Source organism: Bufo gargarizans, chromosome 4, assembly GCF_014858855.1.
Source record: "Bufo gargarizans isolate SCDJY-AF-19 chromosome 4, ASM1485885v1, whole genome shotgun sequence".
NCBI classification, from domain to species: Eukaryota; Metazoa; Chordata; class Amphibia; order Anura; family Bufonidae; genus Bufo; species Bufo gargarizans.
This window is the reverse complement of record NC_058083.1, coordinates 215,618,658-215,641,920: the sequence shown is the minus strand read 5'-3', so window position 1 is coordinate 215,641,920 and position 23,263 is coordinate 215,618,658. Positions and strand designations below refer to the sequence as shown.

The 23,263-nt window shown below is 43.0% G+C and overlaps 1 protein-coding gene across 6 annotated transcripts in view; it reads right to left on the bottom strand.

Annotated features, from left to right (window-relative positions):
* DVL3 (dishevelled segment polarity protein 3) overlaps positions 1–23,263 on the bottom strand; it is a 71,183-nt gene that overhangs the window by 5,576 nt on the left and 42,344 nt on the right. For all 6 annotated transcript variants that reach the window (XM_044289226.1, XM_044289222.1, XM_044289223.1 and 3 more), the window contains 10 exons: positions 9,249–9,384; positions 7,462–7,555; positions 6,408–6,477; positions 6,150–6,289; positions 5,952–6,028; positions 4,578–4,645; positions 2,432–2,581; positions 2,150–2,281; positions 1,812–1,979; positions 416–628 (listed from right to left, as the gene is read on the bottom strand). In XM_044289226.1, coding sequence (XP_044145161.1) covers positions 416–628; positions 1,812–1,979; positions 2,150–2,281; positions 2,432–2,581; positions 4,578–4,645; positions 5,952–6,028; positions 6,150–6,289; positions 6,408–6,477; positions 7,462–7,555; positions 9,249–9,384 — 1,248 coding nt within the window. The remainder of the gene's footprint in view (positions 1–415; positions 629–1,811; positions 1,980–2,149; positions 2,282–2,431; positions 2,582–4,577; positions 4,646–5,951; positions 6,029–6,149; positions 6,290–6,407; positions 6,478–7,461; positions 7,556–9,248; positions 9,385–23,263) is intronic.

Genomic DNA, 23,263 nt, shown 5'->3' with positions numbered 1-23,263 from the left:
TGGACACCAAAACACTGCAAGGAGAGTTTTGGTGTCCGCCTCCAAAGCGAAATGGAGACAGAACAGAAGAATTCTGAGCAGATCCTTTTCCATTCAGAATGCATTAGGGCAAAACTGATCTGTTTTGGACCGCTTGTGAGAGCTCTGAATGGATCTCACAAACGGAAAGCCAAAACGCCAGTGTGAAAGTATCCTTATGGGAACAGTCGGTCCCCTGCAGCTGATCGGGCGGGCGCAGCTCCTGCACTCGCCCGATCAGCGCGCTGTAATAGTACTGGACTGGGCGGCAAGTCACATCCCGCTGCGCCGTACTATTACGGCGCTGGTCGGGAAGGGGTTAATGCAAAGTCTGTTGAAAGCGCAGTGATGCCTTAAAACTCTGCAATGCATAGCATTTCTAAAGTGCTTTACTTACCTTCACTGTGCTGACTGCCGGCACTGCCACCTCCATAGCTATACCCAGGTTCTGGAAATCCTGGATGGGGGCTGTAAGGATGAGGCAATGGATACTGATACTGAAAAGCCATGGGCCAAGGGGCAGCTCCGGGATGTGGAAGAGGAGCCAATGTGTCCTGATCTGATGTCCCACTGGAACCGTCATGATCATTTAGTGAAAGATTTGCCATATCTAATAAATGGAGGGAAACAAAAGGAAAAGCTTTAATGCTGCAGTTAACACACACACACACATGGTTCAGAACACAGTGGATGTGCTAGCAGAGTTAGTGCTGGGTAAAAACCAACGAGTGCTTTACTGCCCTTCATCACCCTATAATACTCAACAATATTGTTGGATGAATCAATAAAATGTAAGGCCTCAAGTCTAGAGAGCAATATAGCTATTATCATGGTGTATGCAGTGGCAGAGAAAGCGGCTGGTTTGGCTACTGAAATAAGCCAGTCAGCCAGCCGCTTCATCCAATATACACAGTATTTTAGTACATTTTATTCATTTCAGTTTATCAAGTTTCAAAACAACCCCAATGATTCACTGTAAGGGTCCATTCACACGTCTGTAGTGTGTTGCGGATCCACAACACAGACTGCCGGCACCCGCTATCGAAATGCCTATTGTTGTCCGCAGCTGCGGACAAGAATAGGACATGTTCTATCTTTTGCAGAGCAGCGGACCGGAAGTTCAGGGCCGAAACCCGGAAGTTCGGGGCCGCGCTCCGCAAATGCGGAAAGCACATAGTGTGCTCTCCGCTTCACATCCGGGGGCCCATAGAGAATGAATGGGTCAGCAAAATTGCGGAACGGGTGCGGACCCTTTTGTGGACGTGTGAATGGACCCTAACTGTAATCACCACTTAGCCAGTAAGCTACATCTGGCTCTAAAGACTCGAAGTCGAATTCTAGTCAAAGGCACTGTCTCAACATGAAAACCCCATTTTCAAATGAAGCAAACAGACACTCTGCCTACTGTGGAGACCCCCAATGAACAGCTATTTCTGAAGGCATTCGGAGATGGCCAAACATTCTCCCTACAGATGACTATGTTGACTATGTAATATATGGCCAGGTTGAGTATACCAGTGATCACTAATAGGGAAGTCTGTCCATATACCTTTAGCATTTGGTTTCCATCACCCAAAGACTTTGAATGAAGCAGCAGCGCACATGCTTCACAGCTGCTCCATTCTCCACACCAAGGTTGTATGGTGACAACAATGGGATTCTAGAAATTATGGGGTTTCCAACTGTAGGGTCCCCAGTGATCAAACATTTATCTCCTAAATATAATTGTCCTGAGCTGTACAACGTAGGATACACATGAGCTGTACAAGGTAGGATAATGGATAGGTACATACTACCACAAAGATCTCCAAAAATGTAGTAACACTGCTCAGAAAATGTTATTTTATTGACTGTATGGCGGATGTATCCAGCTTTCAGAAGATTGCTAGCATATTTTCTTGCTTCCCGGCGATCTGTGAAGCCCTCCACATGGTTATACAGCCAGTCTACTACATCGGAGCCTGATAAACAGAAAAATTTATGAAAGCAGGAATAAAAATGAAAAAAAAGTGTAAATCACTAAATCTCAATGCAGTGTTCGGTGAAGGACATGGCATGAGGTAAAGGTAACTGTAAGCATATACTTGGTGCATCCTCTGTAAATGACCATTCTTGCTGATTCCTTACTTACCAATAAAAGCATTGGGGATAGTTATTTTAAGCCACATCCTATCCCGCACCTCCAATCCAGATTCTGGTGAGCTCATTGCCTTCACTATTGTTACCATGTCACTATGTATGGACAGATGAAAGTCATCAAAGCCTTTAAGGAGACAAAAAGAAGTTATTAGGGGGACAAGAGAGTTTGTACTTTATTTTTTATTTAAAATCAAAATGAGACATTTGATGACTGAAAAAAATAAATAATCCATTTCAGTGTGAGAAATAGAAGGAATGACGATATTACACTTACGCTCAGTTTCAGGTATTGAACTGGTTATAGAGGAGCTGGTTGAAGTAATTGTGCTCATCGATGGGCTCATTCCATAGGCTGGGTAGGTACCAGTCATTGCTGCTGTATGAGAAATCCACGCAGCTGGGTCAATCGGCCTGATTGGTTCACCTGACGGGAAGCAACATGAAGCAGAAACTAGTCAATAAGCTTCTACTATCAGATGAAGGCTAGAAGAGTGGCTTTATGGCCTCCATCTGGCCGGTGTGCCACTTAAAAAAAAGGTTGGAATAGCAGATTACGATATTTCATCCAACACAATCCTGTAAAAGTGTATGTGATATCTTTTAATTATTTATTTTTATAAATAATGGGAGTGAAGGGGTGACACATGCCGCTGTATGACATCTGTTGCATAGACACCTAGAACCTTCCCCTGCAGAAATGTAGGTTTCTGTGTGCAAGCATAACCCCTTCCATATTAGCTGCCTTAAAGGGAACCTGTCACCAGGATTTTGGCTATAGAGCTGGGGACATGGGCTGCTAGATGGCCACTAGCACATCTGCAATACCCAGTCCCCATAGCTCTCTGTGCTTTTATTGTGTTAAAAAACCGTTTTGATCCATATGCAAAGGAACCTTATATGTGTCCTGTAGCCGGAGATGAGTCAAGCGGAAAGGAGCCCAGCACCGCCCCGCGTCCTCCGAATCTCCTCCTTGCTGGCTGACGTCACAGAGCTGGAGAGCCGAAATCTTGCGATGCACGAGCTAGCGCATCCGTAGTTCGTTCCCTGTGCTGATGCCAGCACAGGGAATGAACATGATGCCAACACTGCGCATGCGCTAGCTCGCGCATCACGAGATTTCGGCGCTCCAGCTCTGTGACGTCAGCCAGCAAGGAGGAGATTCGGAGGACGCGGGGCGGTGCTGGGCTCCTTTCCGCTGGACTCCTCTCCGGATACAGGACACATATGAGGTTCATTTGCATATGGATCAAAACGTTTTTTTAACACAATAAAAGCACAGAGAGTTCTGGGGACTGGGTATTGCGGCTGTGCTAGTGGCCATCTAGCAGCCCATGTCCCCAGCTCTATACACAAAATCCTGGTGACAGGTTTCCTTTAAGAGAAGGTGTCAGGGAAAATCATTCAACTCAGGGAGCCCGTGGCGGCTGTGTCTTAAATGGGTTTTCCAGGATTTTTATATTCATCAACATCAGATTAGTGGGAGTCCGATACCCCCATCGATCAGCTGGTTGAAGAGAAGGCCGCGCTTCCCTTCATTGTTTACCTGCAGGCTGTGCCCTTCAACCAGCTGATTGGTGGAGGTGTCGGACCCCCACTGATCTGATATTGATGACCTATCCTGAGCATAGGTCATCAATATTAAAAACCAAGAAAACCCCTTTAAGCATCACCTCTTGGCATGCTTCATAAGTACTGTATAGACTCCCATTTCCAGAAGCGGTGCTGTCCTATCCCACGGCCATACACATTAGATAACAGTCGCCTGAATGCTTGTTTGGCCAATAGCAATCTTGTGCATGTCTTATGAGTAACTGAGATTGGAATATTAGGCAGAACACAGAATTGTGAGGAACTGCCTAGTGCTATGTTCTGTTCCCTCATTAAGGAGAGCGTTGATAACAGAGCTTAAATTCTTTCTTCTCTGAATTCTGTCATTTGCAGTGCCCTCATAATAGGCGCTTGAATTTTGCATACTTTAACTGCAAAAGAATAAACGCACACACAAAAAGCAACCAAAGATATACAAATTCTCAAAATGACATTATATTAGGTGATATTCCCTAATATACAATATGGCAGTTGTAGGAAGTCAGCATACTATAGTGTGTGTGTGTGTGTGTGTGTGTGTGTGGCAGTTGTAGGAAGTCAGCATACTATAGTGTGTGTGTGTGTGTGTGTGTGTGTGTGTGTGTGTGTGTGTGTGTGTGTATATATATATATATATATATATATATATATATATATATATATATATATATATATATATATATATATATATACATACATACATACATACATACATCTATCTAGAAGATATACCATGAAAAAAGGGTTGACATTCATTTAAAAAAAAACATGGATTACTTTGCTGAAAACAAGTAGTGGATGAGGTTGAGATGCTGTTACTCCCTGGCACTTACTTCTTGGCAAAGTAAAGCAACCACGAGGAGAGGGATCCCAGCACTTGGCGACAGTAAGAGTAATAGGACTGCAAAAGAGAACAACATGAGACTTATTACGGCTGGGGGCTTCTCCCATGATTTCACAGGGTATAATTTAGGGTGAAAATCAGCAGCATTGATTCACATGCTGAGAAGTTAAAATCTGCACCACAGGTCAATTTAGGCCTCATGCGCACCCGACAGTTGTTTTTCTCGGCCTCCGTTCAGTGTTTTTTTTGCGGATAGGACGGCGACCCATTCATTTCAATGGGTCAGCAAAAAAAATGCCGATAGTTAATCCGTTTGTGTTCCGCGTCCTGTTGTCCGCGTTTCCCTTCAGCAAAAAAATTAAATAAAATAGTGCATGTCCTACCTTTTTCACATTTGCGGACAAGGAGGCATTTCTTACAAGGGATCTGTGGCAAAAAATGGATCCTCCCCAAAAAACAAAACAAAAAAAAAAAGACAGATGCCGCATCCGTTTTTTTTTTTGCGGACGCAAAAAACAACAGTCGTGTGCATGAGTCCTTACACTGTGGATTTCTTACGCAGCGTGAGGATGAGATTTGTTTAAATGTAAAACACAGCAGATTTTACTGAAAACCTGCAGTGTTTATGCCACGAGGACATACCCAGAGTCTTTAACAGGTCAACCCCATCATGAACGTCAAAAAAGCTCTTTAATTAAGGACTCAAGCTGACTGGGCAAAGGATTTCCCACGTGGTATGTAAGGGGGAGCCCGCTCAAATGTTCCTTACTGGTGAAGAAAGCTCATAACATAGTATAAATTAACAAGACAAGGGTGCTTAAACAAGAGCATCTACGAAGGACCATACAGGGTGCCTCAAAATGTACCAACTATACGGGCCCCCAAACCTTACGGAGGCTATACAACTGAAAGCTAACAAACGGCACCAGCTTCATCTATATCTATGTTATGTCCAAAAGCAATTTTAAGCTGGATGATGGGTGCAACACATGGCCCTCCAAGTGGGTGGATATCTTATGATGTGAAATTTAGGGGTAGTTTTATTCCCTTTTATAGAAATAATATCAGGTACAGATTGGTGTTGTTTAGTAGCCTACACCATACCCCACAACAGGAGAGAAGTATTGTCTGTGGCTATGGTGCATGCTATGCTGCAAAATGCAACTGGTGTACTGTGTGGTCGCACTAATTCCCTCACAGTTTTCTAGTGAACACCAAAGTGAAAGTCGGAAATAACCTAAGAACTGACATTTTAAGAGTTAACCATACAAATGTATTCAGGTAAGTGCTACTATGTGCCATTAAAGCAAGCTGACAACAGGAGCACCACAGTTATAGTGCGATGCTTGGAATAGGGACTTACCCTGGCTTGTGCACAATTTCCCTAAGGACTCTCACGGCATCATCGTTGCTCATGTTTTCAAAATTTGTGTCATTGACCTGCAAAAATGAGAAATATGACACACTATGGGTAGACTGTAATGTCACCCCCAACGGCAGCATCTGTGCCCTCTACCAAACCACTCCCAAATTTCCGCAATCCTTAGACTCCGATAAGCACCTGCAGTAACATATCTCCTGGCTCAATTCTGCCGTCAGCAGCCACTGCTCCTCCTTTCATGATGGAACCAATGTATATTCCTCCATCCCCTCGCTCATTACTCTGTCCAACAATGCTGATGCCAAGGAAGTTGTATTTTTCTAATGTAATAAAAAATAAAAAAATAAAAAAAAATAAAAAAAAATAGAAAACGATTAAAATAGATCTTGGGAGGAAATGTCAGAATCAGTTAGAGACTGATGTCTTGGACATACTCACCCATGTTCAGAGTGACAGTGATTATATTCAGGGACATGGTAGAGTCTGTTATACTGCTGAATGATGAGGACTGAAAGACAGAAGAGGTACCTGTATTGTTCAAGTAGTCAATGCCGTTTTCTGCCCCCTCTCCATTAAAATCACGTGCTTTAAGTTGCGGGCAATGGTTTCCCCTATTGCTTCCTCATGACGGCAGTAACCACTGAGGTCACACGGCACCTCACTGCCATGCTCATATGGCACTGCACAGTACCTCTTTGCCTGTGATTGGCTTAAAATATCGTTGTAGATATGGGGTAAGAGGTGTATAGGCCGTAGACTTTCTCTGAGCTGTATACTGCTCTGTTTGGTTCTCTAAGAAGGGTCAAACCAAGGCCTTATGCATACGACTGGATCCATTTTGCGTGTCTGCAAAACATGGATCCTGGCCGTGTGCACCCTACAGTTTTTTTTTTTTCTTTTTTACTCCTGTAGAAATGTTCTATACTTGTCTGCAAAACTGACAAGTATAGGACATGTTCTATCTTTTTTGCAAGGCCACGGAACAGACAGAGATGCAGACAACCCACAGTGTGCTATCCGCATCTTTTGCTGCCCCATTGAAGTGTATGGGTCTGCATCCGATCCGCAAAAAATGCGGATGCGGACCAAACATACGGTCGTGTGCATGAGCCTAATCTAATCACAACCAAAGTGGCATAGCAATCAGCTGAGCTCTCCTGTCTCTTTGTTCTGGGTATGTTGGCATGCAAACCTCCACCTTCTGAAATATCACTACATTCCAACACGGGCAGTCAGCCGAATATAGACACTGTTGTTGGCAGGCTGCATGGTCAAAGTACCACTCAGACTGTCACAATGTGTTAACCGCCATCTTTACAGCCTCTGCAAAAAGTCATCATTCATCATATGTTGTGTTGATGGCTTCTGCATGACAGTGGGGGACAATAAATAGTCCACTGCCACGCAGTCAGACCACATCTTCCCAGCAGTAATGTTCCTCGCCTTTTTGCCCTTGCAATTTCATAACCATCAGTACACATTGCCTCCTCACCCGCTCGATACGAGGGACTTTAGGTTTTCTTCTGCGTCTCTTATGTCTCCTCATTAGACGAGATGCACTGCTCTGCTCTGTGGAATTGCTGAACCTGCATACATAACATGTATTAGATATTTAAAAATCTTCTGGGAATTTATAATTCCCTTTGTACCAGAAATTGATCAAAAAGTCACAAATTGTAGTATATGGTGTTTTACATTATTATAAGTTTGCAACTTTTTGCATTTTTACTCCACTCTCATCACTTTTGAAAAGTGGGTGGGAAAGTGTGGTGTGGTTCATTATAATAATAAATCTGGCGTGCACCTAATTAACTGGGACTTTTTAGAAAGTCACAAAAAAGGCCTCCGTCTTACCCCAGCAGAGCAGTGGCATACAAAACCTGGAGTAACAGCTCTGGACAAACGTGTGTAAAGGATTATCATGTGCGACGTTCGATAGAGTTTTCAGAAATAATGTGAACGTAGACTTAAAGTAAAAAAAAAAAAAAAAAAAAAAACACAACACTTAAAAAATTCCCCTCATGATAAACTACCCCATGGTGACTAGGGAAATTTTTAAGTACACTGGTGCCCAAAATGGAAGTTGGTTTGAACATATGTAATATACCTAGTGATTAGAAGTGTTTTAGCAGTTTGTATATTTGGTGGTCTAGGATGGTGTATGAAGGGGTTAATGTCAATCCTTGTGGTGGTCTAAGGCGGTTATGGAAGTCTGAAGAGCGTGAAACATTAAAAGATCTAATATTCCTTTTTTTAAGGACAGTTATAAGGATAATTCTATTCGTGGTCTAGAATGAACTACATAGGAGGTTATAATAAGAGGAAAAGGTCAGCAACGCCTTCTTTCCATATAACTAGCCATATTAGCTTAGCGTTGGTTTTTTTTAGGTCGATGATGGGGTACGATTGTTCATTTGTCTGATCATCGCCCCCCCCAGGGAAACATGCCGCAATCACCTGACAAATGAGAAAAAGCTCCGTTGTTGGGTGAGCACATGAAAAAAAAGAAAAAAAAAAAGAAAAAAAAAAGAAAAAAAAAAAGAAAAAAATCGGTTGTTGGCAGCACAACGCCCCACGTACACAGGGATGGGCTGCCAACAACAATAAAAGTGTATGTGACAGACCCACATTAACGCTACTATGATCGTTGCCCCCCAATAAATTAAGTGTGTGTGTACAAATTTTAGTTCCCGATAATTGGCCCAATAATCTACCCATGTAAATTAGCCATTAGCACTGTCACAAAGCACCTACCTCACTAAAGTTGGTGATAAGTGTATGACAAATTTCATATGACCATAATAATAACAAAAACAAAACTTAAAATGAGTGAAAAAAATATATTTTTTCCAGTGTGCCGAAAGACAACACACAGTCCTTTGGGATAAATGATGGAGGCAAGACCTGTAGCCCAAAATGACTGTGGTGTAGCCCTTGGGAGGATTTCACAAGCTTTGCTACGACATGGCGGCTGTCATGTCACTTCAGACAGACCAACAGACCCACAACAAAAGAGGATTTGAGGTGTGTCCTCACCCTTCCATCCTCTTAACCACTGATAACCCCTGATCTCCAGAGAAGTAATCACCAGTTTGTCCAAACATATAATTAAACTACATTTTACTCAATCATGTCCTACCATAGTCATTACTGTGTTCTTATGGGTGTGAAAAAACTTGACTTGTCATTGAAAACCTTTAAGCAACACTAATGGTTCCCTGCTCTAAGACACATGCTTCCTTTCTGGCACATTCCTTGCAGTCCTGAATATCTACATACCTGCTGGTGGAATCATCCTCATCAGAATCAAAGAAGCTAGTTGAGTCCAGCTCACTGCTCATTAGGGTGGACGAGCTTTCATATCCTCCTGTATCCCTGCGCCTCTCAATCTTTGATGTGCCATTGAGCCTGGGAGCTACGAGAGAAAATGGAAACACTTAGTCAACCAGATTTAGAATTGCACGTCAAGTCGTTCTATTCAGTTTTCAGTTTAGTTATTTTGTGAAGGAACTAACCAATAGTTTTTGAAAAGTATCCATTCTCAAATATACTCTTTATTCAGACTCAATATTGTATTTGTATTGCATGTCAGCAGATTTTTTTTACCCCCCTGTGATATTTAAGGGTTCATTCGCATCTATGTTGAGTTTTCCATTCTTCTGATCCATCAGAAGATCAAAAACATTGAAAGGAAAACCCTCCGTTTTATGCCTGAACTTGAATGGGTGGTTTGATCATTCATTATTCTCAGTTACCGTCCGCTCCGTCTTGTATCGGTTACATATTAACCCGAGAGACCACTGTACTACTGTTACTACTACCTCAGATTTCAAACCTACACAGGATCATACTACCAAAGCAGCACAGGTTGCAGGACCATTCCCATGTTATAATAATTGATAATGAGCACTTTTATGTAGAAACAAACAGCTTTTACCAATGATAGACAATACTTTTTCATTTATGATAATTTTGTAAGCAAAATCTGATGCCATTATGGGGAGAGGGTATTGTGGCTGACAATTTCAGAAAAATGAAAAAAAAAAAAAAAGACCTGGAAAACTTAAAGGATAACTGTCACATTACTAATAACACGTTACTAATAGCATGATATTCCAGAATCAGTTACTATCAGACTGACTTACCCCATATTTAATAAGATTCAGCCCTTAGCAACCAGTCTGCATAAAACTGCAATTTCACTATTCAGTTAAGATGGCCGCCACTGCCCTCACCCTGAGGCTAATCCTGCCTGCCCTCACTAGCCAGTAACAATAGCCCCCCAAAAGTGTCAGTAACCAGAGCCCTCCCCCAAAGGGTTAATTTTCTGCAGCACAAAGGGGTCCTCTTACCACATTTTGCCTTCATTTATACACTGAGCAGACGGCAGATCTCCCTTCCCTGGTCTGCGCTGGTTCAACTCTGCATTGTCCAGCTCTGCTGAGTGAGGGAGCGTCTGCCAAGCGCAGGTACAGGGAGAAGTGCACACAGCCCAGGCACTGTTATCAGCTGCTGGGGAGGACCTGGCTTTAATCATTTACTTACAGTCCCTGGCTGTCAGTAATGTGAGCCTGCACGCTGCCCGTTTCTGCGTCCTCCGTCCTTCAACACAGACGGTCCATGCATAGCAACCCTATTTTAAGCACAGGTAAAAGCAAGCAGTACAGGGAACAAAAATGTGGAATTAAGGGGTAATTGAATACACAGTGAAAAGTTGAAATAGGGCCACCAAAGAGATATTAATCACCACAATCCAATACAAAAAAAAAATATAAATAATAATAATAATAATAATAATAATAATAATAATAATAATAATAATAATAATAATATTATACCAGTGCTCCAGACAAAAAAAAATAATACCTAGTAGCCATTGGCTCCTGAACTGAAAAATGTAGGAGCCAAATCAAATTTTTAGTCGCCAAATCGAAACCAAATTAAAATTTTGGTATCGTGACAATGCTACTCCGATCAGATCGGCATAGGGTTGTTTTGATAACAAAATTTTGATTTCGCATTTTATGAAACGTTCGGCCCATAATAGAACAGTCCTATCCTATTTTTGGAGTGACAAGGTGGCTAAAAAAAATGGCAAATGCTCACCGCGTAGGAGATATTTTTTAATAATTTAATAGTTTGGACAGCACTATGTAATATGATTATTTATTGTTTATATATTTTATATGTAAAATTGGGAAAGGGGGGATTTACACTTAATATTTTAGGGTACTTTCACACTAGCTTTTTTCCTTTTCCGGCATAGAGTTCCGTCCTAGGGGCTCTATACCAGAAAAGAACTGATCAGGCATATCCCCATGCATTCTGAATAGAGAGCAATCCGTTCAGGATGCATCAGGATGTCTTCAGTTCAGTCATTTTGACTGATCAGGCAAAAGATAAAACTGCAGCATTCTACGGTTTTATCTCCGGCGAAAAAAACTGAAGATTTGCCTAAATGCCGAATCGGGCATTTTTCCCCATAGGAATGTATTAGTGCCATATCTGGCATTCAAAATACCGGAATGCACCCGCACTAAATCCGGACCCACTCACTTCTATGGGGCTGTGCAGATGAGCGGTGATTTTCACGCTTCACTTGTGCGTTACGTGAAACGCATGCTCTATGTTGTGCGTTTTTCACGCAATGCAGGCCCCATAGAAGTTAATGGGGCTGCGTGAAAATCGCAAGCAAGTGCGGATGCGGTGCGATTTTCACGCATGGCTTCTAGGTGACAGTCTATTCACTGTATTATTTTCCCTTATAACATGGTTATAAGGGAAAATAATAGCATTCTTTAATACAGAATGCTTAGTAGAAGGTCAATAAAATAAACATTATATACACCCCAGTATAATAAACATTGGTGGCACAGTGCACCCCCCCCCCCCAACACCCCAGTATAATAAACATTGGTGGCGCAGTGCGGCCCCCCCCCCCCCCCAAATATAATAAACATTGGTGGCGCAGTGGGCAGTGCCAATGAGGGTTAAAAAATAAAATAATTAACTCACCTCCTCCAATTGATTGTCTCCTGTTCTTTCTTCAGGACCTGTCAAAGGACCTGTGGTGACATCACTGTGCTCATCACATGATACATCACATGATTCATCACCATGGTAATGGACCATGTGATGAGCTCAGTGACGTCACCACAGGTCCTGAAGAAAGAACAGGAGACTGGCAGCTACGCGATCAATTGGAGGAGGTGAGTTAATTATATATATTTTTTTTTAACCCTCATTGGCACATCCCACTGTGCCACCAACATTTCTTATACCGAGGGGGCGCACTGTGCCACCAACGTTTCTTATACTGAGGGGGGCTCACTGTGCCACCAACGTTTCTTAAACTAAGATGTGTTCATACATTACTCCAACCAAAAGCCTCCATGGTTCAAAAAGTCTTGCCACCTTTCCCATTAAATAATACATTACCTGTAACTCACAGGGTCTAGTACATGGTATCCTGCACACACTGCGACTTAACGTATGTTGGCAGTACCACCAGAAAGTTCAGGATTCATTTCACGTCAATATTTGAAATGAAGCCAAGCTCTTTATTACTGTTTATAACGGATCTCTCAGTGTTCAGAACATATGCTATAGAATATAAAATAATTAAATCCCTGCGGAGAGGTGATATCAAAGGGTGCTGGAAAAGGAAGCATTCTGGATCTTTCATTTGGACAGTAGATGTCCCAACGGATTCAGTTTAAGAAAAGAACTCATGTTGCACCATGACTAAATGTTCTGAATATATCCGCCACAGAATTTCCTTTTGGTATTCGCTTTATTGCTATATCACGGAGTGGCCTGTTTATGTGTGCTTTACTTTCTAGAATATCTTCGCTCTATTTTACACTTTTATTCTAGCTCTTTTTGCAGAATTATATCAATGTAGCATCATTATTATTAATGTTACTGCCTTATGTGAATTTAAAGAGCAGGTTAAAGGGGGTCTGTCATGTAAGTTTCACTAATATAACTACCAGCAATGTCCACCAGAACGTTGTAAAAGCATTATACCCATGTCTTTATGTCATCTGGGTGTTTATTCCTTGTCCAGGAAAAGCACTTTTATTCCTATGAAAAATGGCTCCCAAGTGCCCAGTGGGGTCCAAACCGGCCTCCCTTCCCTGCTGTCTGCTCCCCCCTACCTTCCCAAGGCTTTCGCCCCCTCCCCTGAAGTCACAGGAGGAGCAGACAGTGGGAAAGGGCGGAGGGCTGGGCACTTGGGAGCTGCTTTTCATAGGGATAGGTGATTTTCTGGGACATGGAATAAACATCCAAATAAAATAAAAGTTAGAATGCTTTTCTGACGACTGATGACGATCGTTATATTAGTGAAATTTATGCGATGGACTCCCCTTAATACCATCACTGTATTGCAGGACGTATATATAGTCTGAATCGCGTTAGAGATCCTTGGGGTGCCGTCTCCCCACTTTTTGTATTCTTTATGCATTCTTATACATCTTCAATAAAGCTGACATTGATTTTATTCTGGTGATTGATCATCTTTACTGGATGGCTTCTGCAAGATCTGATGTATGGTGATCTACTGCTACTGGATACACAGGGGAGCAGGAGTTTTGTACACATCTTGAATTTACTTCACTCAAACTCTGATCACAATAGAATAAATGAGCTAAATATTACTTCCTGATCACGATCAGCTTTCGTGGTTGCTTTAGAAACAGTCAGCAACACAATCCCTTAAAGGGAACCTGTCATCAACTTTGTGCTGCCCATTCTAATGGCAGTATAAAGTAGAGACAGGTGAGATGATTTCAGAGGTCTGTCAGTTAAAAGTAAGTGGTTGCCGAGAACCAACATCACAAACATTGCAGACTGGGCCTGGAAAAGAGTCCCGGCCACCTGAGGCTCCTTTCACACCTGCGTTCAGGTGTCCGCTCGTGAGCTCCGTTTGAAGGGGCTCACGAGCGGCCCCGAACGCAGCCGTCTGGCCCTAATGCATTCTCAGTGGAGGCGGATCCACTGAGAATGCATCCGCCTGCCAGCGCTCAGCCTCCGCTCCGCTCAGTGAGCGGACACCTGAACGCTGCAAGCAGCGTTCGGGCGTCCGCCTGGCCGTGCGGAGGCAAGCGGATCCGTTCCGACTTATAATGGAAGTCAATGGGGACGGATCCGCTTGAAGATGACACCATATGGCTCAATCTTCAAGCGGATCCGTCCCCCATTGACTTTCAATGTAAAGTCTGAACGGATCCACCGTCTGCATTAATATGAGCGGATCCGTTCAGAACGGATCCGATCAAACGCTAGTGTGAAAGTAGCCCGAGAAGAGTCCTGGTTATTCATGGATTCCTGCTCACCTGCTGATGACTGGCAGCTTCTACCTAGTTTTCTCCCTTTCTTTATAGGAGAGAACTGCCAACCATCAGCAGATGGGCGAGGAGAGCAGGAGATTAGGAATAACCAGGACTCTTCTCAGGTAGATCTGACTCTTAAGGCCCGGACTGCAATGATTATGATGCTGGTTCTCGGCAACGACTTACTTTTAGCTGATGAGTGACACACCGCTGAAATCTGCATTTCTGTCACTAATTTATCCTGCCCGCAGTGAGGTCAGCAGAAAGTTGATGACAGGTTCCCTTTAAGGTAAAAGGCAGCTAGTCCACAGAAACACTGCTCAGAAGTGTGAACACCTCTCAATGCAGAGGATGGCTTTGACACTTGATATCTACTTGAAATGATAGGGTTCACTGAAACGAACACTAATCTTACTGCCTCAGTTAATTATAAATGCCCAATATAATGCAATATACAAACCCAATTCCAAAAAAAGGTGTACATTGCGTAAAATGTAAATAAAAGAATGCAATGAACACGTATCAGATATTGAAAGTGAGACTTTTACCATTTCATGAATTTTTTTTTAACTCATTTACAACTTTAGGTTCTATTCACACGACCGCAATTCTGTTCTGCATTTTGCGGAATGGAATTGTGGACTTATTCATTTCTATGGGGCCGCAGAATGTGCTGCCCGGATCTGGAATTGCGGATTTTCACTGTCCTATTCTTGTCCGCAATGTGCCGGCGATGTGCGGTCCACAAAATGCGGAACACACATTGCCGGTGTCAGTGTTTTGCAAAACACACACGGATGTGTGAATGGACCCTTAGAATGCAAAGATAGGCAGAGGTTCACCAATTTGAGAAAAACTGTGTTTAAACATTATCCCACCATCTACAATACATATCATCAAAAATATAATGTGCGCAATGGACAAGGCAGATGGTCGATACTGGATGGTTGTGATCTACAGGTCTTCAGAAGGCACTGCATTAAAAACAGGAATGATTCTGTACTGGAAGCGACTGCATGGGCTCAGGAACACTTCAAAAGTCATTGTCTGTGAGCACAGTTCGCCGCAGAGGTCGCACTACATTTTTTCCAGAAAAGTAAAAATACTCCTCTTAACAATTTTGAGGAGTATTTTTAGCCGAGGAGGAGTATGAATTATTCGGTATTTCATATATACAATGCATAGGCCCACATAACGTTATGAGGCTGACATTTCTGCAGGGAACCATTGCTAGTCTCCCATGCAGAAATAAATGTAGACAATTTTACATTTATCCAACATTATACACTAAACATCAAGATCGCTGCTGCCACACACTGCGCCCACCTGACGCTGCCACACACTGCACCCACCTGATGCTGCCACACACTGCACCCACCTGACGCTGCCACACACTGCACCCACCTGACGCTGCCACACACTGCACCCACCTGACGCTGCCACACACTGCACCCACCTGACGCTGCCACACACTGCACCCACCTGACGCTGCCACACACTGCACCCACCTGACGCTGCCACACACTGTACCCACCTGACGCTGCCACACACTGCACCCACCTGACCGCACTAACCACATGCCCATTACACAGATAGTTTACTATATACACATTGCATTGCACACAGCCCTGCTACATGTCCATTACCCAGATAGAACTACGGTGTGCATATTACACACAGAAAACTGTACAATAGACTGTTTACAATGACATAGCCCTGCTTTATACACACCTTCCATACATAAAGTATCTCTGCATTCTACACCAGCACAGTCCTACGCGGAGCCTGTGTTCCCCTAACTCATCTTACACACATGGCTGATCACATGACTGTGATATCACCACAGGTCCTGTAACCACAATGTAGTCTGGAGCTACTCCTGGTGAGATAGATGTGAGGGACAGGGTTTCTCAGATGGGCAGGGCTTCATGTGTGCCAGACCTGGCAGCTTCTGATACAGCGCACCTGACTAGAAAAAGACCTTGTGTAAAAATGCACATGACTTTTTCCAGGGAGTAAAATGGCCTGAATAGGCGTCTATGACGCTTGTACAGGTGTTATTGCGACCTCTGGTTTGCTGTGCAATCCACATATGAAAGTTAAAGCTGTATCATTCAAAGAAGAAGCTATACGTCAACACGATCAAGAAATGTTGCCACCTTTTCTGGGCAAAAGCTCATTTATAACAGACAGAGAAAGTGGAAAACTGTTCTGTGGTCACATGAATCAAAACGTGAAACTCTTTTTAGAAACCATGGATGCCGTGTTCTGCGGAATCAAGAGGAATGGGACCATACAGCTTGTTATCAGTGCACAATTCAAAAGCCTACATCTCTGATGGTATGGGGTTGCATCAGTGCCTATGGCATGGGCAGCTTACACATCTGGAAAGGCACTATCAATGCTGAACAGCGTAAAGAGGTTTTATAACATATGCCCCCATCCAGACAACATCTCTTTCAAAGAAGGCTTTGCATATTTCAGCAAGACAATACTAAAGCACATACTGCATCCATCACAACAACATGGCTTCACAATAGAAAAGTCAGGGTGCTGAACTGGTATGAATGCAGTCCAGAGCCTTCGCCGATAGAAAACACGTGGTGCATCATGAAACGAGAGTTTCGGTATAGACGATCCAAGATGGTTGAGCAGACAGAATCCTACATTAGACTAGAATGGGGCAACATTTCTCTTCTAAAATTCCAGCAATTGGTCTCCATACTGCCTAGACCAGGGGTCAGCAACCTCCGGCACTCCAGGTGTTGAGAAACTACATCTCCCATCATGCACACTTGTTTGGCTGTTCCCTGAACTCCCACAGAAGTGAAAGGAGCATGCTGGGAGTTGTAGTTTCACAACAGCTGGAGTGCCGAAGGTTGCCGATCCCTGCCCAGACTGTTAAAAGAAGGGGGGTATCATATTGCATAGTATCACAAAGGTAGATAAGACCCTGTCCCAACTCTTGAGATGCATTGCTGCCATCAAGATCTAAATGAGTCAATTTGTTTCATGAAATTGTAAAATATGTCTCACTTTCAACTCATACGAGTTCTACCGTCTATTGTGAAAAAAAAAACATTTTTAAAAGGTATTTAAATCATTGCCTTGTTTTTATTTACCTATTACACAACATATATAGTAGTAATAGTATTAAGTAATACTATTACCAGGGTGGATAAAAATTACTAACTCATTACTAACTCTTATTCACAGAGCTGCAAGTTTGGAAGATGTTCAACTAAAACCAGAAAAGGACGCTAAAAAAAAAAAGAAAAAAAAAAAAGGGGCATGTTTAGATCTTTTTCTATGGTCCAATCCTTGGCTGAAAAAAAAGGCACTGTGTGAAAAAGTCCTAGCACTATACTGCTATAATGATAAGCAAACTTTCACAAATTTCTAAGGTCTCATTATCTGATGAGTTGTGTCAGGCCTTAGCTTAGCCTACCTGGCCTAAATGCAAACAGGCTACAGCAAGAAGATTCCTGCTGCTGCAAGCTCCCTCCAAGTTACATTCTACGATTTTATAAGAAACTAAAACGTAGCCGAAATAATCAAATATATCTTTATTGTTACAAAATAAATGTATTTGCATTTATTTGTAACAATCAAGACTGAGTATTTAAATCATTTGGTTATGATATAGTTTCTGGTGCAATGTTTTGTAGGTGTTTATGTCATTATATGCATGTACACTAGGTTCAATGTGCATTCTGAGCGGATCCTTTTCCATTCAGAATGCATTAGAATGCAAAATGATCCGTTTTGGACCGCTTGTGAGAGCCCTGAACGGATCTCACAAACGGAAAGCCAAAACGCCGGTGTGAAAGTAGACTAAATCAATGGGGACGGATCCGTTTTCTATGACACAATCTGACAATAGAAAACTGGTCCGTCCTCTATTGACTTTCAATGGTGTTAAAGACTGATCCATCTTGGCTACGTTAAAGATAATACAAAAGGATCCGTTCTGAACGGATGCAGATGGTTGTATTATCTGAACGGATCCATCTGTGCAGATCCACGACTGATCCGCACCAAACGTGAGTGTGAAAGTAGCCTAAAATAAAAAAGGTTTGAGTTCTAGGATAGCTGCCTTCCATTGGCATTAGAAGCAGGGCTTGCCAAGAGCTCATTTGCTTACCCTTGTCCCAGGAGCGTTGTCTGGCCTATAAGACTCCTCACACCGTTTAGGTGCTCACCATAAGGAGAAATAGTATCCCCCTGAATCCTGCAAAGAAAAGGGGTCAGCACATGGGAGGTGCTGACTAACCCTCTTTTTTGTGCAGATTTACAATGCTGGAGATGTGACACTCCAATGAGTCGTGCACCCCTGATTAGCCTGTCTGCCCCATAGGCTGATTTTAATTAGTTTCAGTATAAGGGCTCATGCACACGACCGTTGTGTGCATCCGTGTCCGTTCCATCATTTTTCATAGTTTAGCGGAGGTCCCATTAATTTCTATGGAGCTGTGAAAAAAAAAAACTGATCATCCTCCGTTTTTTCTCTGCGTCCGCGATCCGTGATTCCAGTCCATCAAAAAAATATAACCTGTCCTATTCTTGTCAGTGGAAAACGGAGGACGAACCCATTCAAGTCAATGGGTCCGTCAAAAAAACCAGATGCACAACTGGTATGTTATCCGTGTCTGCGTCCGTTTTTTTCTACAAGACCTTGGTGCAATAAAATTACACTTTTCATTAACCTTCCTTTTTTTTCCCCCTCTCAGACAAAAAAAAAGGAAGACACAAGGAAACACAACTGAAGCAAAATCGGACACGGACCACTGAAGCCAAATCACTGACCTGCTCTCATTACATTCATTGGAATATGGAGTGGGCTCGGCATACATGTTGGTACCTGCATCCCTTGGAAGTAATGGAGGCCATTTTGGCACCAAAAGTGGTAAAAGGCGGAGTGGACCCATCATGCATGTGGAACCAACACTCCCTGAATTTTATGGCGCATAACAGGTAGTATTTAGTGTTAGGACCCGTCTTACAGAGATCGCCTTGACGTTCGGCAGACGGGCTCAGATGATTTTGTACAAGATGCATTTTCCAAGTATCTCACTTTATAAATAAGCGTACAACATTTTTTGTGACTATGGCATTATTGTACTTTATCTGGTTTGCAGAGTGCTGTTGCATTGTCTTTTTTTTTTTATCCCCCTGAATCCTGGCATTGCTTCCAGCGTTACTGTGTTTAACTGGACACAGCTGTCTGGGTGAGAGCAGAGCTGTGTCATATAACGCAGTGAAGGCACCGCGGTGCTGCTGCTTCTTTCTGCCAATTGGTGGGGGCACGGAGTTCAGAATCCCTGCTGATAACAGAATGGTCTGTCCTATGGATGAGACTACTAGCACATCTGGGGGGGGGGGGGGGGGGGGACGCTTCCGCTTAGCCCCCATTCATTGTCAATGGGGACAAAACTGAACGAAATGCACCAGAACGCATTCCGTTCCGTTGCATCCCTATACGCTGCATACGGTGTTTTTCTGTCTGCAGTGTGGTACGGATCAGTTTTCTATGACTTTCAATGGAGTTCATAACAGATCTGTCTTGGCTATTTTAAAGATAATGCAACCGGATCCATTCATAACGGACGCAGATGGTTGTATTATCAGTAACAGAAGCGTTTTTGCTAATCCATGACGGATCCAGCAAAAACGCTGGTGTGAAAGTAGCCTAAGCCATTAAGGCCAAGAAAACCCCATAAAGATATATCTTACTTGGTGAGGTTGGACATGCCACATGCACAAATAACATGGAGTACCTAAACATAACTTCCTACACTTCCTGGAACCAGAAGTCATGGGAAGAATTGCAATGCTTATGTTGAGCTTGAGGCAAAAATGCTATTTTCATACACAGAATCAATTCTGCTTTTCAACATTGTGTGAGAGACCAGTTCACTTTGACATTGCGAATCTACCTGAAATGAAAACTCACCTGCTTGGTACATTTCATGGAGTCAGATTTCTAAACGGCTATGTGCACAGTACTGACATTCACAAATAATTACTAAAAAAATGTTATCTTTAGATTCCAACATGTGTACGCTGAGCTGTCATAGTGGGTGCAATTGTCCGCCAAAGTGCCACCTGCCTCGCTCCCCCCACAAGCCTTCTCCAGGAAGAGGTAAGAGGCACACATAAGGACATTTATGACAAGTCATTCTCCAGTGCCTTGATTGTGGTATTCCCGTGAGAACAAGTTATCCCCTACCCACTGGATAAGGTAGAACTCCATTCCGCATTTTGCGGACCGCAAATAGCCGGCCCTAATAGAATATGCCTATTCTTGTCCGCAATTGCGGACAAGAATAGGACATGTTCTATTTATTTATTTTTTCGGGAACGGAAATATGGACCCGGAAGTGCGGGTCCGCATTTCCGGAGCTGAGCCGCACATCGTGGCCCCATAGAAATGAATGTTCCGCAAAATGCAAAACGAGATTGTGGACGTGTGAATGGACCCTTAGGCCTCTTTCACATGACCGTATGGCTTTTTCAGTTATTTGCGGTCCATTCTTCACGGATCCGTTGTTCCGTTTTTTGTTTCCGTTGGGTTTCCGTTTTTCCATATGGCATATACAGTATACAGTAGTTACAGAAAAAAATTGGGCTAGGCATAACATTTTCAATAGATGGTTCAGCAAAAACGGAACAGATACGGAAGACATAAGGATGCATTTCAGTATGTGTTCCGTTTTTTTGCAGACTCATTGACTTGAATTAAGCCACGGAACGTGATTTGCAGGCAATAATAGGACATGATCTGTCTACGGAACGGAAAAACGGAAATAAGGAAACAGAATGCATATGTAGTACATTCCGTTTTTTTTTTTTGCGGAACCATTAAAATGAATAGTTCCGTATGCAGAACGCAAAAGACGGCCCGTAAACGGGGGGGAAAAAAAAAAAACGGTCGTGTGAAAGAGGCCTTAGATAGGTGTGTTTCCCAGCTGTGAGACCCCCACCAATCACAAAAATGCAGGACAACCATATCCCTATTTCAATGGAGCGCTAGTCAGGCAACCTATAGGAATTACAGACGCAGTCAAGAACTGCACTCCGCTATCTCTGGCAGTCCCCTAGAGATGAATGAAGTGCTGGTGACCATTCAAATGGTGGACACATATCCCCCCGGATGCGTCCCGGTGCATTGCAGCAAACCAGCGCGAGTAGGTATGCAATTGCAGTCAGTTTTGACTGCCATTGCGTTCCGTTGTTCAGTTTTTATCGCACGGGTGCAATGCGTTTTGCATGCGCGTGATAAAAAAACTGAATGTGGTACCCAGACCTGAACTTCTTCACAGAAGAATGGTGATGGATCATGTGATGAACGTAGTGACGTCATCAAAGGTCCTATTCCTCACAGATGAAGACAGAAGGAGATGCCGGCTGCGCGAACAAGTGGATTAAGGCGAGTTAAATTATTTTTTATTTTATTTATTTAACCCCTCCAGCACTATTGTACTATGCATTCTGTATTCAGAATGCTATTATTTTCCCTTATAACCATGTTATAAGGGAAAATAAAGATCGGGACCCCATCCCGATCGTCTCCTAGCAACCGTGCGTGAAAAATCACACAACATCCGCACTTGCTTGCAATTTTCACGCAGCCCCATTCACTTCTATGGGCCTGCGTTGCGTGAAAAACGCACAAAATAGAGAATGCTGCAATTTCCGCTCAACGCACAAGTGATGCGTGAAAATCACCGCTCATGTGCACAGCCCCATAGAAATGAATGGGTCTGGATTCAGTGCGGGTGCAATGCGTTCAACCCGCGCGGAAAACTCGCCCGTGTGAAAGGGGCCTAAGGGTACTTTCACAATAGCATTTTTCTTTTCCGGTATTGAGTTCCATCACAGGGGCTCAATACCGGGAAACAAACTGATCAGATTTATCCTAATGCATTCTGAATGGAGAGCAATCCGTTCAGGATGCATCAGGATGTCTTCAGTTCAGTCACTGTACGGTTTTTGGACAGAGAAAATACCGCAGCATGCTGCAGTATTTTCTCCGTCCAAAATTCTGGAATTATTATTACGGCATTATTTTACATTGAAATGCATTAATGCCGGATCCGGCCCCAAGTGTTCCGGAAAAACTGATCCGTTTTTGCGGTCTGCACAGACCTTTAAAAATATGGAAAAGATAAATGCCGTATCCGTTTTTTTTTCCAGATGACAACGGGAGAGACGGATACGGTATTGCAATACATTTGTGAGACGGATCCGCATCTGGATCCGTCTACAAATGGTATCCGTGTGCATACAGATTGCTGGATCGGGCGGGCAGTTCCGTCGCCGCTAGTGTGAAAGTACCCTAAGTCAGTTATAAGATTGAGTACATTTCAGTCTTGAATACAGGTTGCACAAGGTGGCGGGACAAAGCCCACACCTCATCATAAATGAAATGCCTGTTACGGCAGCCCAGGACCCATCAAGACTGGCATGGCACACGCTGATCTTGATAAATCAGGGCCACTGTGTTTTTTAGGTTGATGCAAAACATTATGCAAAAGAATAAAAATGCCCTTTACACTGTCCCTCACTGTATAACTGCATCCAAAGAGGGAGAAACAAACCTACACACACAAAACACTGCATAATCGTGCACAAGCCTCAATGTGTCCAGTAAAGATCATCGAACATGGGAGTATTAAACCTGAGCAATGCAATGTTCTCCTCCTCCATGACAATGATCTCACTGTTGTGTGCACCAAACTGGTCATGAACTGTGCCTCAACTCTAAAGGAACTTTTACACGAGGTGATGACCAGTACGATTGAGCGATAAACAAGTCGTTTCTTGGTATAGTGAACGTTTCAACAATGAAGCTTTAGAGGGGCCAATTATTCCCAAAATCGTGATTTCGATTGCATATTCCATCGTTTGTAAAGCACTGTTGCATTTACACAGAGTGAAATTTCAGTGGCGTGCAGT